The sequence below is a fragment of the Anomalospiza imberbis genome, chromosome 1, assembly GCF_031753505.1.
Source record: "Anomalospiza imberbis isolate Cuckoo-Finch-1a 21T00152 chromosome 1, ASM3175350v1, whole genome shotgun sequence".
Classification (NCBI taxonomy): domain Eukaryota; kingdom Metazoa; phylum Chordata; class Aves; order Passeriformes; family Viduidae; genus Anomalospiza; species Anomalospiza imberbis.
Genome location: NC_089681.1, coordinates 83,411,532 through 83,429,448, shown reverse-complemented (window position 1 = coordinate 83,429,448; position 17,917 = coordinate 83,411,532). Strand labels below are relative to the sequence as shown.

Below are 17,917 nucleotides of genomic sequence, written 5' to 3'. Positions count from 1 at the left end.
GAGCAATTTCAACTGTATGAATCAGATAAAATACAGGCAATTGGTGGTGGGTGGTGGTGGTTTTTCTATTTAAATCAAAACCAAAGGGCTTTCCTAGGAAGTCTGTTAGCAGAAGTACAAAGTCTGGATTACTCATCACAGCACAGTGAACAAATATTTCTCAGAGTTTTGTCTTGTTATATAAAGGCTGGTCTGCTTAGGAGAGGCCAAAATGGAGAGGAGGGGGAAATCCAGCTACTGTAATCCTCTCTTTCACTGGAAGACATTCACATGTTGTCTACTCAAGCCAGCAGCCTGTTGCAAATTGGTTTTGAACAAGGTACTAAAGTACTCAGTGTGCTCAAGAATTTAACAATTCCCTCCCAGGAAGTTTAACTGCAGTCAGGCTGACTTTTTAATGTTGCAGTCCTAAGGGTTAATATAAACCAAAGATCGTGCAAGCAGAATTTTTTTATGTGGTGCATGTGGATTTATGAATGCTGCTTTGCTAAGACTAAGGCTAAGTTCCTGATTTTATATTTAGACTTCTAATGTTTCAGTCTCTCATCTTGTATCTCTTTAACTCATTAAAATTACATTTTCTACCATTTTACTCAGTTAAGACATCTTCTACTCAAAATGACCCTGCTTTGAACTTAGTGAGGCCTGTGTTCATGCAGTAGTTCTACAAACAAAATCCTTCTCAAGAGGATAGTTGAAGCAGCATATTATTATTTAGAAATGTGAATACAGATAGCATGCCAGTTTTCTCTGTTGGAGCCAGCCCTTGTCAGTCATTTGTTCTGACAAGAGTGCAGGAAAAACGCCTGGAGTATTAAGGAAAAACACAACCATCTTATTGTGGGACATAAATTATGGGCGGGGGGGAATATTGGCCGGTAGGGTTGCTGGGTTTTTTGAAATGGTTGAATGTGAAGTTGATTTTATTGAGATTCTTATTACTGAGATTTTGTTTTGTGCACTCTGTCTGTAGAAAACCAAATTTGTCTCAATGAAATGGAGTTACAGTTCAGTTACTGAATGCTGATACCAACACAATAAATACAGACAGACATCAGTCTCTTCATTAAGCTGATTTGTACTATTTTGCAAGTTATTCTCTTTCTTCTGATTTCCTGGTAATTGCTGCCCTAAAAGCCTTCAGTCATGTATCTTGCACATGTTGACTGAGTAAATAAAGATAAGGATGAAACTAAAATGGAGTTTTTGAGCCTTGCTTTGCCGTCTACGGCAGCAGCAGCTTTTTTTGCTAAAACGCTGAAACAAAGTCCAGAAACTCAGAACAAACACACCACCAAAGTGCTCCAAATTTTTGCATGGGTTTTGTGCTAGTACTTTTTGTTTGCAAGGCATTGGGTTTTTGAAGCACTTTGGTGCAGAGATGATTGCATTCACATCTGCAGACTGCAATACACAGTCTCCTTTGCAAGCCTACCAGAGCCTTTGCAACCAGGTATTGCAAACCAAGTTCTTGTGCCATTTCATAAAACTACGACTCCCCCTGTTCCCTGCAGGGGCAAGCAGCTCAGCTTACACTTCCAGGGGAAGCTGCTGGTTCATGCAATCATCTCTTCTCTTGAGTAATTTGGTTTTCAGTATTTTCACCTACTCTGAACAACTTCAGACAGCCAGTCGCACCTGCTGCATCAGTGGTTTTCTGTGGCTCTACTCTTCAGACAGTTATTTTGGTACTCTGAAATACTAAATTGCATACCAAAAAATTGCCATTTTGAACAGAAGTTTAAGTAAAAGACTTTTATTTGTTGCTTAAAGACAAGATTCAAATACAGTTTGCAATTATATAAATTATTGTGCCCCATTCAGAGCTAAGGTTGTGCAGGTAAATATTACAGTACCCAAGATACAAGTAAATAACCTCCAAAAATAAACACAGAACATGACAGTATGTAATTACACTGGCTACCCAGAATAAGGATGTGGTACAGTACCAGAGGTTTGTGCATAAAGAGGTAGTGGAAGTCAGCTCAGTAAATACAGAATCCTTATACATAAAGAGAAAGATCAGATATTTCTTGCAGATCCTCCCCTGGGAAGCTGAAGTATCTTTTGGGAATGACAGAGGTATTGGCCAGAATCTAATATTGGCAGCTTCTGAACTTTCGAAAAGGCACCTAAAATCTCTAATCCCTTAAACATTTTCTTTTAACATTTAATGTACATTTTAAAAATCCTCTTTAAACACGTCACCTGAAGTCTTACTCATTTTTTCTTTCTCATTCAAAAGCTGTGTTGCAATTTTTCTGGCTTCTAGCTTCAAGGCGTTACTTTTGTTTAAATAGCTTAATCCTTTCTCTATTAATAGATGTCTCTAAACAAATGTTATCTGACCTTCTATTTCATGACAGAACTGGGTATACCCAGCTGTTTGAGACATGCCTTTTAGCGCCTAGAACAATTTTATTACAGTATTTATGTAAAGCAAGATTTTAGGGAAGGGATAGCTTTGCAAGAACAACCTATTATTTATGCATTAAATAATGCATAAATGGATTAAGTGACTGGATTATTAAGGAGTGACTGCTTATCACAATGGGGAGCTGTGGACACAGGAAAACCCATGTGAGGATGCATAAAGGCCGATACTGTGCTTTAAGAGACATGTATTTCTTCCAAGAAAATTTATTTCTACTCCAAGATTTTCCTTGTTCAATTAAAGATGATGTCAATCTCAAGAAAGAAAAATTAATTACTCCCTTGTTTTCTCTGGGGTTGTTTTAATGGAAAGGCAGAATCTCAGTCAAATTACTAGGAACTCACAACAGGAGGATTAACTCATTCAGGAACAAAGCTTTCATTAACAACAGCAGGAACTGCTACAAATGGGAAGTTTTCTTTTATGGGGAAGCAAATCTGCCCAAGAAAAGTATGCTTTGTGTTGGGTTGTGGCGGATAAAGAAAAGGAAAGGATGGTCAGCGTTGAAATCCTCTTCTATGGCCATGCAGAGCATAGCAATGCCAGCAGTGGCAGCTGCAGCTTCCGTGCCTTCCTCATTCACTTCCACAAAAGCCTTGTGGACAACTGCAGAGAGGAAGAGGTCACGTGCCCCTGACATTCCCGACAGGTCAGCCTTGCCACTGTCAAACACATCCAGCAAGCCCATAGCGGCTAAATCTGATTTAAGGTCATAGCTTTCCTCCAGCTTAAACTTTGGCAAACGCACGTGAACGTCAGCGGAATACAGATGCTCTGGACGTGTCCATTCTTGGAGCTTCTCTAAGGTAAGCTGCTTTTCCATCTAGAATTAAAAGGACAGAGAGCATTACTTATCACCAGTGTAGTATTTCATTTTCAGTAACATTTATGAGGCTTTATTTACAGAACATTATACAAGGATAAAGCAGCTATGCAAAAATGAGCATACCCATATCTTTGATAGCTAAATAAAGATTAAAAAATACTATTAAAATTAGGTGGAGTCAGTGCAGTTTTTACTTTACAAAGTAATGCAGACATTCGCTTCTTGCTGCAATGTACAGAAGGGAAAATCATGCACTGATAGCAAGCCAGTCTTCTTACTGTTTCATCTAACTAAATGGAATTATCTAATTAAAAACAAGAAGCAAAAATCATAATCAGGGAGCCCAAAGAAGCTGGTCATTTAATGGTCATTTAATGGAAAACAGTCTCACTACTTTATGGTTAAGAAATGAAAGACTTTCAAAGCTACTGAAAAATTAATTCTGTCATTAAAAACAAATAATCGAGGCAAGATAATTCTCACAGTTAACTCTGTTTTCAGTATCCATCATGGTTCATTCAGTTCAGCAGAGGACACATGAACACAAGCTACAAAATTAGAACACAACTTCTCTTCCTGATGCCATACATCCATTTATTCTTTATTGCTGTACTAGTAGAAAGTTGTCTAAATATACACCAAATAGATCTGGTGCCCTGAGAACACAGGTTCACTAAGGCTTTAATTTTGAATGGCCAAGATTGAACAACTGCATTGGCTTAGATGGGTCACCTTCTGCAGTCCAGTAGAGTCGTCTTCAGTGTCATCAGGTAATAGGATGATCATGCTAAGTTCTCTTTCATCGTAAGGCAACTCTAAAACACGGATCTTCTCTTCAGGGATGTATCCAAAATTAAATTTATTTTTCTGATACATCATTTTTACTGTCCTTTTTTCATTCTGGATGGATAAAAGGTGTGAAAAGTAACAGTTAAGGAAATACTCATTTAAAGAATTGATAGAAGACAAATTAAAATTGCATTTATGTAAACATTTATCCTCCATTATAATAACTACTTTTTTCAGACTTCTGACTGCCTGTTTAAAACTATTTCTTCTGAAGAAATAATGAGTTTGTATTATATTTTGTTCTCCTTTGGCTTCTATAGCACAGTCATCACAGAAACCAAAACAGTTTCTTCAAACTGCTGTATGAAAATGTTAAGCCAACAAAGATCAACTCTGTTTAGCATAAAGCTGATGACTGCATACAGTAACTTGTAAAGCTGTTAACATAAGCAGAATATAGAACAAGAAGATAGGGCTTAATCAAAATGTCCTGTCATTTTAAGACTGCTTACCTAGCATCACAAACAGACACAGTTCATAGCTGCTGATCTGCTGCAGACAGAAACCTTGCTAGGTCCTAAACCATAGGTGAGAATTGTCTCTAATACTATTCTAGTAAGCGAAACAACAAATAGCTTGCTGAATATGGAAAAATACTCAAATCCATAAAAATAATTTAAATATTACTAAAATACTTTGTATTTCTTCATTATTTTATCTGTAAGCAAAGCTTCACATTACCACCTATATAATTATACCTTTTCATTAGATATGTCCTACCAGGACATATCTGTATTACCTTATTTAAGCGAAATGGTGCATCAGTGGTGTCAGCTTCTTGAAATTTCTCTGCCCAGTTCGCTTTGAAATAAATAGCATTCACCAGTACCAGCTTGGTCATGCTATCAACTGAGCCTTCAGACAGCAGATCGGGGATTTTGCCTTCAGAGGCAGAAGGAAAAAGGGTCATAACAAAATCATGTAGTAAGTTGATGGCATTAAAATATACATTGAGAAACTGATGCCATAGGAATACTACAAATATAAAAATAATCTATTCCTGTAATAATGTGGATTTCAGTACCTGTCTCACTACTTCACCACACTTTTTCTTAATACATACTACTATAACTTTTGATATACAATGATTTGATGAAAGCGTAATATTGTTAGTCTAAACTGTCATATGCAACTCATCCACTCCTCATACAAACACTACAGAACGCCCATATTAAGGAATACTGAATTTAGAAATATATATACAATATATATATGGATCAAGACAGACTAAGACAAATTCTCCCAACTCGTGAGTACACCTCCACGTTTAGGCATCTCTCCTGCACTCATGGCCTGAAAACAAAACAGAATGGAAAACTTTCAGGACTTATGGAACTGGTTAAATGCCTTACTTAGGTAATTTCTGGTTCTGTTCATGTATCAAATGACTACCTCACGGAAGAATTAAACTGTTCTAAAGACAGCAGAGAATAAAGCCCATTCCTGCTCCCAAGATATGAAACCCTGCCAGTTATTAATTAAATAGTAATTTACCTTCAGTTTTCTCCTCGACCCACTGGTTAATTTCTTTCCTGGCTTTATCACAAGCCTGAAGAAAATCAACTGTAGCTAAGTCAGCTCCATATAATTTCCGTGTATTAGTCAGGAAATCCTAGATTTTGAAACAATAAGAATAGCTTTCACTGCATGCAGATAAGAAAACATCTAATTATCAGCTAGATAAGATGTACTCAGATTGTCACCAACTCTGAGGTGGGGATCTAACAGTATGTTGCTTGGGGGAATTCTGAAGTTAACAGGTTTTTTCCCCACTCTTAGAGCAAGCCTCGTAGTACACCAGCCATGTCCAGAGTTGATGGGGTGCTTACTGCAGGTGTTGCAATATTTATCTCTCATTCTCCCAAAACAGGCTCAAGCATAGCTAGGATAAAACAAAACTACCCAAAATAAATGAAGATGGACAAATTATCAACTTATTTGCACATAAAGTTCTAATTCCCTGGCAAAGAGTTCTAATTCCCTGTTGTTAAAAAATACTGGATATCCACTCCCAAAAAAAGAGTGTTTTCAAAAATATTGAAGTTACGTGGTATTACTCCGATGAAAATCCTAAAAAGCTGATTGCAACAGGGACAGAACTGGCTGCAACCTAAAAAGCTGGTTGCAATAGAGTGGGATGTCATGATAGTTACTGTAAACTAAGAACATAGACCAGTGATTCTTCTCTTGAGGACAAGAACAGCAGAAGTGAACAGGATGAGAAAAGGGTTTGCTGTGTTACACCCTTTAGGTAAGAGGCACAGATGCTCACAGCTGTGGAAATGCACACGGCAAGTATGAAGCACTTTTGTCAAGTTCCCAGAAAAAATCAGAAATAGGCTTGGAAATAGTTCTATTTCATAAATATTCAAGCAGCTGCACTTTCCTTCCAGATCCCACCAAAGGCCATCCTGATGTGCACCACTGTACCTGCAGAAAGCTGTAGGACTTCTCTCCAAAGAGCCGACTGGCCAGCCGTAAGAGATAGGGAGCATTGCTTCTGTTTATATCCGCTGTCAGAGCCTGGAATCTTGAATGAACATCTTCAACTTTGTCAAGATGAAGCGTCTGAAATAAAAAGAAGTGAACTAGCTGTTGTTAATACTGTCTTAAAAGAACACCTGGTGAATCTGTAGGGTAGGCCTGATGCAGGGTAGGATCCAGTAGGTAGGCTGAAGAAAGAGAAAAGAAAAGGATGGAAGCTGCTTAGAGACTTCTGTAAACCTCAAAGAATGAGTCAAACTGCCCCTCGGTGCTACGCTGCCCGTGTCAGCCACTTGTATTGTGATCCTGGTTTATACACAGTCACAGCTGAAGCTCTTGATCACAACCCCAAGTCCTGTCTGCATTTCTGAGGGCCTCTCCTCTGTGGGCCACTGGGCCCAAGAACTCATTCCCAGGTGAGGATCAAAAAGACAGATGATGCCATGGAGACTCTTGCTTTCTTGGTTCCCCCTTTGGCCCAAGGGGATGTGGGGTTGTATATTTTCAGAATATAAAATCATCACTATCACAGGTGAGGTATTAAGAAAACTTAGAGCAAGTACCCTTTATAATTCTATGAAAATTATATAACTTCATAAATACATAGGCACTTCATATATACTTTTTACATAAATATATGTGTGTATATATATGTGTGTGTGTGTGTGTGTGTGTGTGTGTGTGTGTGTGTGAGTAAGTATTAGATTTAAGATCAAATGCATTACTGCAATATCTCTTTATCAGTACCTCCACTTCCAGAGGCAAGCTGGCTGGCAAAAGCTGCCAGACCTCATGGACAGGGATGGCCACACCAAAGCAGGGGCATTGATATTCAAACTTAAACCATGTGTTTCCCAGTAGGGAAGACTGCTGTGAAGCAGTGATTGGATTCAAAGGGAAGCCTTCTCTTTCTCTCACTGGGTATTTGGTCAGGCTTTGCTAACCACCTCAGTACAAGCTGTGCTGTACAGGTGCATGGCTGAGCAAGAACATCACAGAGGCAACCTTACAACAGAATTATGATCCCGGAAACAAATTTTTGCGTCCTTGCAAACAGCTCTTGACAATTGCTAATCGCTGCCTCTTTAATTAGCACTGTGTTCATAAGTGAAGTATTATGGTACAGAAACATGCCCTGTTGAGGATTACTATGTTGAAAGACATTTATTTCCCCCCCCAAGTTCCTTTTGCATGATTTGTGCTGTCAGTAGGTTTATCCTAGGTGGGGCTGTCAGTCTGATTACATGAAATATGTTCAAAGTCTGTTTGAACAAATAGTGGGGAAGTAATTTTACTGAGTAAGCACAGCAACCCTCAACAGTATAAAAAAGTTCCTCCTAAAGTCCAGAATACAAAGGTGAAATTATTCATAGGCAAATGCACGAGGATGACTGCAATGAGGAGACTCACACACCATTTTACAGGCGTTAGCCTAACGAGAGTGCAAAAATAACAGTGACTGAGTCCCTTCCATGACAGAGGTTTCAGGGGAAACTGGCACACTCCTATGTGCACCATTTTTGCAATTTATAAGGAGTTTTTTTAAAACTATCCTACCAACCCTAAAGCTATGGTAAGGATAATCATGCAGATTTAGCTCCTTTGAGAAATATGAGTGCCTGTTAGTGAGAGATTGATACTTAGGTACCATCACCATGTATCATCACAGCTTTAGATATAAAACTATAGAATGCTACTGTGATTTTTTACAAAAACACACAGAAATATTGAAAATGAACATACCAAATGAACAACACCAACATATGTTATAAAGTACGTTTGTCAAAATGTCTCATGAAAACTCATAGAGCCTTGCTGCTGGAAGTTATGATCAATTTAAAAGGAGGCTGACTAATGTAATTCGTTTCCTCTGTCAAGAATTAACTACTGAAATTAAATTAGCAACAAGGTCCATAGAAAATATAGACAGAGGCCTCTGGAGCAGGGTAGGCAGAGGGTAACTAGCTGCAGAGTCTGAGAAAAACTGAATGTGCATGACAGAAATCTTGTCCTGAACCAATAAAAAATACCCTCATTTAATCTTCCCTCCTCTAAAACACAACTGCTTTTAATGTAAATACAATATAAAATTAATGACCATTTTATTTTACTAACCTTCAACACCTGGGCTTCGGTATTACCTTTGGCCCCCAAGAGGACCATGGCCAGAGCAGCAGAGATACTGAGAGGAGAAAAGAAGACATTTCCTGTTGGGTTGGCCTCACTAAACCTTCTGTGCAGATCAAGTGCAAATCTGCTGTTGGCATTGAACAGGCTCTCCATGGTTATAGCTGAAAAAAGAAAACAGTTGATAAGGACCCTGGGAAACATTTTTCAAACACCTTGTCTAACCTTGTGTGACTCACAGAGTAAAGACTGGATTAAACTGGATGCAGCTGCTTACAGAAACAGCAAGAATATCGTCGTCAGAGAACCTTATTCTTTAAAAAATCCAATCACATTGAAAAAGCTGGGGATTTTTTTCCATGTTAATTGTGTGTTCCAACCTTCCTTATCATACCAACTTCATAGACATTATTTTTTAAAATTCTTTTCCTGCAGATCTGAAATTGGAAGTGTATGTGGTGGTAGAATTGCCAACGTCCCTCACCCTCACAGACCCAGCATATGCCAGGGCTGTCCCTCCGACAGCATTCCCTCTGCTCCTTTACAATGCACAGAGGACATTCAAAATATCTGCTCAGGGACATCTAAACACCTCTCAGTAACCCTCCTGTCTTCATACCACAAATCCATGCCCCTGAGCGGTGTCAATCCTGCCAAAGGCTTCCGTGCACGCTGACTTTCAGCAGCGGAGACCACCGCTGTCCCTCGCCTGCGCTGCCAGGAGCACGGAGCTGCCCGACGCGTCCAGGACCACCGGGGCTGGGCGGCCCTAAAGGCACGGGCAGAGAGCCCGGCGTTCCGGGGGCTGCAGGTGACCTCCCGACCGGCGGGGACACAAGCGAAGGCAAAGCGGCAGGGCTGACACTGAGCAGCGAAGCGCTTCGGGGAGATGCTCACGAGCAGGCTGAAAGGCGCAAGAGCCGCGTCAGGCGCAACTCGCCACCCAAGGGCCAGTGGCGGCACCGCTGGATGCTGCGCCAGCTTCCCGCTCGCCCAGCCCAGAGTCCGGCTGCTCTGCGCTTGCTTGCAGCCGGAGTCTCGGTTTGTTTCTTTCTCTCCTCCGGACGCAACTGCGTGGAGGAGTTTACACCAAAAATTGGGTGCTTCCCGCACAGTCTTTCTACAGCAGTTGCAAATTATCACTACCGGCTTCCTCCGTGCCACACAGATAAACGCCCGGCAGCTTTGCGACGTGCTTACCGAGCTGTAGGCTAAAGAAAGACCACCAACACTCCTAAAAATACCCAAAGCCAAGCCCCAAGGCGTACTTCCACTTTCGTTTACCTACACCTCACTGCGCCAGCCTTTCACCCAAACCAGCTGCTGGACAGTGCCCGCCCCCGGTGCCCGAGAAGCGCCCCCCGCGCCGCGCAGACCCCGCCCGCTGAGGCGGAGAGGAAAAATGTCCACTTCTGGTCCCGTCATCGTCCCTTTCCCGTAGGATGCGCCGGGGACAGGGGCGGGGGCAGCCCCGCGGAGCCCCAGAGCAGCCGAGGGCCGCTTGGCCGCCTACCTGCGGGCAGCGCCGAGCGGGCTGGGATGGGATGGAGCGGAAGGAGCCGAGCGGCGCAGTGACACCGCGCTGTCACCCGCGGGGACCCCACCGGGGCGGGGAGAGAGGACGGGGCGGGGCGGGGCGGCAGGAGTTACCCCGGGGCCACTCCCGTCAGGGTGTCCCCAGTTTCCCGGGGGAGAGAAGAGGGAGCTTCGGGAGAGGGATTAAACAACCCTCACCTTGCGCCAGCAGTAAGAGATCCAGGGCTTTTAGACCCACGGGGCAAGCGCACCCCTTGCGCAGGGAGGCTCCTGTCTGCCTTCCCACCCTGTGTCTCTATTTACACTCATCTTTTATAAAGATATTTCGCTTTTTTTTTTCTTTTTCATTTCAAAGAACCTAACCGCATGGGGAGTTTTCTGTGGTTTATCACGGTATTTGTTCTCCATCAGTCCTCGGTCTGGCTCCCAGGGCATCCCCAGCTGTACGGCCCATATTGGTTTCAGGTGCATAGCCCTTTAACTGCAGTGTATAGCAGGTGTCCTGGTGACAAAAGTGTTCGGTCTCATCCCTCTCCCCTGCACATAATGCTTTTGTTTGCCTCACCTCAGACAGCTGAGTTACTGTGCACTGAATAAAGGATATGCCCATCTGGCACCTTTTGGATAATGTCCACCAAGACTTGAGGTCAACCTGTGCAAAAAACCAAGAGGAAGGATTGCAGTGCTGCCCAGAAAAAAACTGTTATCTAGGGACCCCTTTGGTATCCTTTGAAATACCTTGAAATCCTTTCAAGTTGAACCACTAATTCATGGTGATCCAAGTAAAAACCTTGGGTTTCACTATCCAGAAAAAACTTGTGCTTCAGCAAATTCCAAACAGGCTACAAAGAAGTAGGTATTACAAGATATAATATTCAGAAAACAGGTTTTAAAATGCACTATTAATAGCAGCAAAAAGAAACAGACCTCTACAGCACTTAGGGTTCTTTCAGCATTTAAAAAACAAAGTGCAAAACACATCCCCGTGTCAGGAAACCTGTTGCAGCTTTGCCTTTGGTATTCTAAAGTTAGACTGCATTCCTGTTAAAGGACTAGAACCAGGTGAAAGATAAAAAACTCAAGATCTCCTGTGGTGATGGTTCTCACCATAAACACCCTCGAAGGACATGTGCTGCAAAATTGTTCTTTATTAAGTTCTGGTCCAGAGTAGCCCACAGCTACACAACAAGCTCAGCAATACTTAGAAAAGGCTGCCAAAAACTCCTTTCAGCTCCAGGCAATGTATCAAGGCACTACATGGATGGGTCTGGAAGATTAAAGGGGAAGGCATCTACAAATGTGCTCCAGCCTTGTCACAAGCAAAAGTGACAATTTCACTCCCATAGACTCTCCCTGCCTGACTCTGCCTTATGGACACCAAAAGTGAAGTCAAGCACAGAAGACGCACTCACAGAGCAAATGGGACGGCTCTTGTGTCAGCAAGAACCTGGAGACCCCTGCACACAGGCACAGGAGGGGTTGGACATGGCAGGTGCTCTGTTTGTCTAAGCAGCTCTGTTATTCCTGCCAAGCCCAAGATCAAGATCACAGAAGAGGGTGCAGGCACAGCTGAAAGAGACAATTAGTGCAGAAGGAATCGCCTTGTTCTAGGGAAATGTAAATGTATTGTTTCATGGCACATTTGCTGCTAAGACATCTCCTCCTTAGGGACAGCAAAATCTGCCACAGAACAAAATGCTGGAAGTTTTGTTGTGCCGGATGAAGAAGAGGAAGGGATGATCAGCAGTGAATTCTCGAGTGGACATTACGCCCGAACACCCACTCATGAGCATAGCTGTAGCGGCAGCTGCTTAAGTGCCTTCTTCATTGACTTCCACAAAGGATTTGTGAACCACTTCAGAGAGCACCAGCTGGTTGCCAGATGAGATTCCCGAGAAGTCTGCCTTGCCCAACTCAAATGCATCAGGCATTCCCATGCTGCTCAGAAGCGGTTTCAGATCATAATTTTCTTCCAGTTTAAATCTGGGTAAAGACACCCTCACTTTGGTAGAGTCCATCATTTCAGGATTGATCCAATCTATTAGCTTTTCATATGTAAGTTCTTTTTCCAGCTAAACAAAAATTCCAAATTTACTTAATTACAATGGGAATTGAGACAATATTACATAGCCAAAGTAGTGATTTCTATGTGTTTCATCATATAGCAAGTAACAGGCATGTTGGTTTTTTTTCCCCCAGGGTTAAGCATGAAGACTGAGTTTTTTTTAATTTTTAATAGGGGAATAAAAGACTCAAGAAACCTTATTCATAAACTCCTTGTCCAGTGTGCCAAAGAGCCCAATCTAGTATCCTGACCTCACCACAAAAGAGATCCTGCCCTTTCCTGTGAGCCTCTTTCTAGGCAGTGAGCCACACACCACCTGCCAGCCGCTCAGCACAGAAGGCCTACAGGACAAGCCACAGGACTTCCAAAGAGCCCACCCAAAATCCCCCTCTCCACATTCCATCATCACCTTACTCTTCCTTCACCACAACCACAGCTGACCTCTGCTCCTGAGCAAGGCCAGCTCATCTTCCAGAGCCTCTGCCTAAGGGAGCAGCACACAGCCTGAGCAACACTGACACAGCAGGGCTGTCACCTTGGGGACAGGGAGCAGAGGGACATTTCCCCTGGCCTTGAGCACCAGCCACACAATTGCTCTAGAACTGAACTGCAGGTCTCTGTGCAATTCAGACTTTCTTCCCTGGAAGGATTCAGGCTGGCTTTGCACTCAGCTCAACAACTTACTCTTTCCAAGCCTGTGGATGCATCCTGGATTGCATCAGGGAGCAGGATGATCATGCTCAGTTCATTACCCACATATGGGAGCTCAAGGATTTTGGTCTGGAAATCCCTAATGTAGGTCATGTTAAAATTTGCCTCCTTGAACATCATCTGAACAGGTTTGGTCTCGTTCTAGAAATGAAGAGATGTCAACAGTTAGTGCTGAGCTTCTCTGCTGGTCTCAAACTACAAAGCAGGTAGCAAATTACTTTGGGCCTTTTAGGATCTGACCAAAAAGAACAAAACCACACATTGATCTACAGCAGCCCTGCTGCCTGCAGCCCTACCACTATCTTTTGGAAAGCTGTCCTTGATTACAATGTTAAGATGTATTCTATCCCCATCTTCAAGAGCTGTTGAAACCAGGAGGGGCATTGTTTTTTCCCTATCTCCTGTTGATGGGCCCATCAATGCCTTGCCCCATGACTCCCTCCCTCTGGGAGCCATTTCCGTTTAATGGGCAATCAAGGATCCACCACATGACTCACAGAATTGTATCAGCCCACTGTGAGATGCTCAGCCCAGGGGGGAGGAGCTAAGCATCCCCACCTGGATATAACCGGGGTTTGGGACAGAACAAGCAGCCCTCACCCTCTGGTTTCTAGAGGACTAAAGCTACCAGATGTTTTCCACAGGATCACCACTTCAACAAAACTATTTCATCTGAACTGATACCACCACCCTAATTAGTAGGGTGTCATGTTGTATTTTGACTCTGACAGTGTTTTTTCTTTTATATTATGTTTGTTTTGGGTTTTTTTCCCCTTTCTTAATATATTTTATTTCTGACTTGGAGCCTCTCAATGGTTTTGCTTTCAAACCAGAACAAAAGCACAAGATAAAACCTGGCCATGTACAGCAGCAATGCACAGTATTCCACCACAACTCAAAAGGAGATTATTCATCAGCCCTATATCTGTTTGGTGTTGCATCTTGAAACCTGGTTCTAAGCTTGCCCAGCTGCAGGGAACAGAAAATGCAATAGTGTCTCATGATACTCCTGCCAGCTTTTTCAACACATTCCAACACAGAGAGAGCAAGTGGCAGGAACCAAGTCAGTCCAGCTGTCTCTGAAGTGCTATCAGAGCTAGTCTGGGGTAAGCATCAACATTCCCTTATTTAAAAGTTATATCAGCAGTCTCAAATATTCTTGGATTTATGTCACCACTGCAGGGAGGGACAGTTTCCAGACAGGCATATCTGGAAATTTTCCACAATGGTTGCTTCAAGCAGGTGAGTTAAGGCACATTACCAGTTCTTGTTCATGACTCCTGGAGGCCAACCCAGAGCTGCAAAGAATCTTGAGGGGCAGCCATGGTCTGCCCATGCCAGGGGCCAATTCCTCCTCAAGAGCACTGACCTAATTCTAAAATCTAGACTACAGAGCAGGACTTCAAAGGAAATTTGTTTTCCATTTAATTGGATCGGCTCAGCAGCAGAATTTCAGCAAGGAAGCTCTGACTGAAGAAGACTTAAATTCACAATCTTTCACACCTGTTTTTGTGCTATATGAAAGGTTCCAGTAATTATGTGAAAGTTTAGAGAAACACAGCAAAGATTGTCTGCATGTACACATCATACCTTATTAATTTGGAATTGCCATTCTCTGGTACTCTGTTTCCTGAACGGCTTTTCCCAGTTGCCTTTGAAATAGATGGCATTCACCAACACAAGCCTGGTCAAGGAATCGAGAATCCCCTCTGCCAACAGGTTCTGAATTTTACCTTTATGACACAAAAGAAAAAAAAAATCACATTTTTTTAATAGTTGGAACTGTATCTAAATATTACCCAAGATAGTATCAGCTCTGCAATTAATAAACAATAGAGAAGAGAATTATGTACCAGATACAGCAATAGCTCAGCATCTGAGTTGTCTGAATTCACAATCCTATACCCAGGGGTAGGTGTTTACCCACACAATTGCTGCCATTAAACACAACTGGGCACTAGGCAAAGCACTCACCTTCAGTCCTTTCCTCTACCCAGCCATTGATTTGTTTCCTGGAATCCTCCCAAGCATGCAGAAAGTCCATCTGTTCCAGGCCAGCATGGTAGGATTTCTGACTGGACTCTATAAACGACTAACAGGGACATTCACAACAGATTTTCAGCAAGAGATTTACTCTCATTCAGACACAGATCTATCCTTACATTCTCCAAGGAAATCTGTCAGCTTTACTTCCCCAACTTCATATAGAGCCATTCAAGATCTGGCTGACAACTTCCTACAAGGATTTATTCCACTTCTTAGAACAAGCAATCAATATTAGTGATATGAATTTTGCACTCTACAACAAACTTCTACAGTTCATTGGCAATAATGGGTCATGGTGTTTTCCTTGTTTTTATTTTGTGCTTCTGGGACGTGACATATGATTTTATAAGTTTGTTATTAAGACTTTTGATAAGAGATACATCAACCATTTCTCCCACAACCAAATATATGAATGGATCACAGAACCCTCAGGTGTAGAGACTGATGGATTTTACTCTGCTTAGCATCACTTGTCCACTCAGAACACAAATTATTTAAAGGAGATTCTCCACCATGTTTGGACACCAGCCTCTGTCACAATCAATTGCACTCGTGGCTCTCAGCACAGAAAATCTGGAAGGCAAACCCCTTCCTTGGGAAAACCTGCCTTGATCTCCAGAGGAAAGAGGTAACAAGTAGGTTATCCTAACAGTCACAACAAATTTAATGGCTACTTACTGGAAGAAACTCAAAGGTCTTTTCTCCATAGAGCCGGTTTGCAGTTCTCAGGATGTATCTGCTGTTTGGATCATTAATTTCGGAGAGAAGGGATCGATACCCATTGTGAGCATCCTGGGCATTGTTCAGAGAAAGCACCTGCACAAAGACAACATCCACAGCTGTGTCCATAACTTCTCTAAACACACTTGCTACAGCATGATTGATTTTATATCAAAATTACATTTAATTAAATACTGTGATTTGAAGCCACAAGATTTTTTCACCACACCTCCCACATCTGGAGCTTATCATGCCAGGCATATCTGCTGTAACCAGCAAGATGTTGCACAAGTCATAAACTAGGGAGCAGCAGAGTCAGCAGTCCTGATTTTCCTTCCCTCAAGCCAAGTGCTTCAGGGTCACAGAATGGCTCAGGTGGGAAGGGACCTGTGGGGACAATCTGCTACAAAGACACCTAGAACTGGTGGCTCAGACTGTGTCCATGGATTTTGAGTATCTACAACTATGACAACAACATAGTTTTTTGAGAAATTTTTATAAAGCACATGGAACAAGATCTCAGTTTATACTCCTCTCCCATTTTGCAATGGAATCAAACACCCAAACCAAAATGATTGCTCCTGCACTCAGTAGTGTCACTTCCTACATAAAACACATGCCAAGAGATATTTACTACCAGAGCAAATTTTTAAAAAGGAATAAATCAAGTTGCAGTTACCAGTTTGAAATGTAGACTGGAGGGTTTAAAAATATTTTTAATGTGCATGGCTTCATTTTCTGAACATGTATCATATGATAATAAGGCACAAGCAAGGAAGGGAAAGAAAATAATTTATTTAGTGATCTATTGATCAGTAATAAAAACTCCAGGAACCACATCCTAATTACATATTAAAGAAGATCTGTCTCAAAAAAACCACAAAATCCCCATACAACAAAACCCAGGAAACTTCATTTCATAATGAAGGAATCTCACACTTCAAAAACAATGAAAATTGATTATCCTTAAACACATCCCAGAGGAAGAGCTCTGCTCTCTCACACCATAGTGACAATCACAGTTCAGCACAAGTGCATGTCACAGACTGGAAGACACATCTGTTCCTCCTATGATCCCATCAAATGCAATCCACCAAGTTTATTTTGACCTACCTTGCTTATTTGGGCTTCAGTGCTACCTCTGGAACCCAGCAAAACCATAGATAAAGCAGAAGAAATACTAAATGGTGAAAAGAACACATTCTGCCCTCTTTTCTTCTCACACAGCTTTCTTAACAGGTCCACAGCAAAAGTGCTGTTTGCTGCACAGAGGCTTTCCATGCTTCCCAGTCTGGGACATAAAACACAGAATGAGAATGGATCCAATTTATTTGAATACAAAACAGTTATTTCTACCTTCTACTTTTCCCAGCATAAACTAGGCAGCAAAGGTTGGGAAATTATCAGCTCACTGGAGACTGATTTGGTGCCTCAAGCACCTGTGATCCCACACTACACATTTGAGTTATTTCTGCAATTTACAGTCTGCTACTGGATTTCAATCCCATATCTACACAGTGTGACATCTTTTGAGGCGATCGGGCACAAGAACATTCTGTTCAGGACTTCCTGAAAGACGTTTCTATTGACTTCACACAGAAAATCATTTCCCTTTATTGGACCACCAGAGCCAAAGTTAGACATCAGAACGGTAGAAATACCAACTCTTACCTTCTGGAAGTCTACAGACCTTCAGTGGTACCTGCAACTTGCTTCTGCGTGTGCACGCTGAGTTTTAAACCTGCCAGCCAGGCTGGGAGAAGCCAGCAGAATGACTTTGCCTAAAAGCAAGAGAACTTACAAGATATTCATTGTCACTGCAACATTCTCTTACCAAAACCTGAAGAAACCCCCACAACCAAACGGAAAAAATCCACAACAATTCCCCAAACAAACTAAAATCCCCAACCATACAGAGAATATACCAATTAATTTTTAATAGCATGTTTCTTCCCCACATTACCCATAGCTTTACGTATCACTCCAAGTCAATGGCATTATGAAAAAAAGATTCGTTGCACTATAACTGAAAATTGGAAGCTTTGTGCTGGCATCTCCACGTTATAGTTCTTTAGATTCACAGACACTGCACACCCACACATTTCACTCACCCAGCAGC

General features: G+C 42.0%; 2 protein-coding genes across 3 annotated transcripts; both read right to left on the bottom strand.

The window, feature by feature from the left end:
• Window positions 1-1,740: 1,740 nt before the first annotated feature.
• Window positions 1,741-10,011, bottom strand: LOC137478338 (leukocyte elastase inhibitor-like). 2 transcript variants are annotated; one of them, XM_068198167.1, is made up of 7 exons: window positions 9,921-10,011; window positions 8,709-8,884; window positions 6,540-6,677; window positions 5,604-5,721; window positions 4,849-4,991; window positions 3,993-4,160; window positions 1,741-3,257 (listed from the first exon to the last, which is right to left on the bottom strand). In XM_068198167.1, exons 2-7 carry the CDS (start codon window positions 8,874-8,876, stop codon window positions 2,856-2,858), a joined length of 1,137 nt encoding a protein of 378 aa, XP_068054268.1. In that variant the 5' UTR covers window positions 8,877-8,884; window positions 9,921-10,011; the 3' UTR covers window positions 1,741-2,855. The 2 variants fall into 2 exon arrangements, with proteins under 2 accessions (XP_068054268.1, XP_068054276.1); XM_068198175.1 differs by lacking the exon at window positions 9,921-10,011 and adding an exon at window positions 8,960-8,966.
• Window positions 10,012-11,431: 1,420 nt separating this feature from the next.
• Window positions 11,432-17,579, bottom strand: LOC137478346 (serpin B6-like). Its single transcript, XM_068198187.1, has 7 exons — window positions 17,470-17,579; window positions 16,912-17,089; window positions 15,757-15,894; window positions 15,007-15,124; window positions 14,623-14,765; window positions 13,006-13,173; window positions 11,432-12,328 (listed from the first exon to the last, which is right to left on the bottom strand). Exons 2-7 carry the CDS (start codon window positions 17,077-17,079, stop codon window positions 12,068-12,070), a joined length of 996 nt encoding a protein of 331 aa, XP_068054288.1. The 5' UTR covers window positions 17,080-17,089; window positions 17,470-17,579; the 3' UTR covers window positions 11,432-12,067.
• Window positions 17,580-17,917: the final 338 nt, after the last annotated feature.

Coding starts and splice junctions, on each gene's coding strand:
- LOC137478338 (XM_068198167.1), bottom strand. CDS start 8,876: ATGGAGAGCCTGTTCAATGCCAACAGCAGATTTGCACTTGATCTGCAC. Junction 6,678..8,708: donor CCGAAGCCCAGGTGTTGAAG/GTTAGTAAAATA, acceptor TTTTTATTTCAG/ACGCTTCATCTTGACAAAGT. Junction 3,258..3,992: donor ACTCTACTGGACTGCAGAAG/GTGACCCATCTA, acceptor TTTTAATTCTAG/ATGGAAAAGCAGCTTACCTT.
- LOC137478346 (XM_068198187.1), bottom strand. CDS start 17,079: ATGGAAAGCCTCTGTGCAGCAAACAGCACTTTTGCTGTGGACCTGTTA. Junction 14,766..15,006: donor GGTAGAGGAAAGGACTGAAG/GTGAGTGCTTTG, acceptor TGTGTCATAAAG/GTAAAATTCAGAACCTGTTG. Junction 12,329..13,005: donor CATCCACAGGCTTGGAAAGA/GTAAGTTGTTGA, acceptor ATTTTTGTTTAG/CTGGAAAAAGAACTTACATA.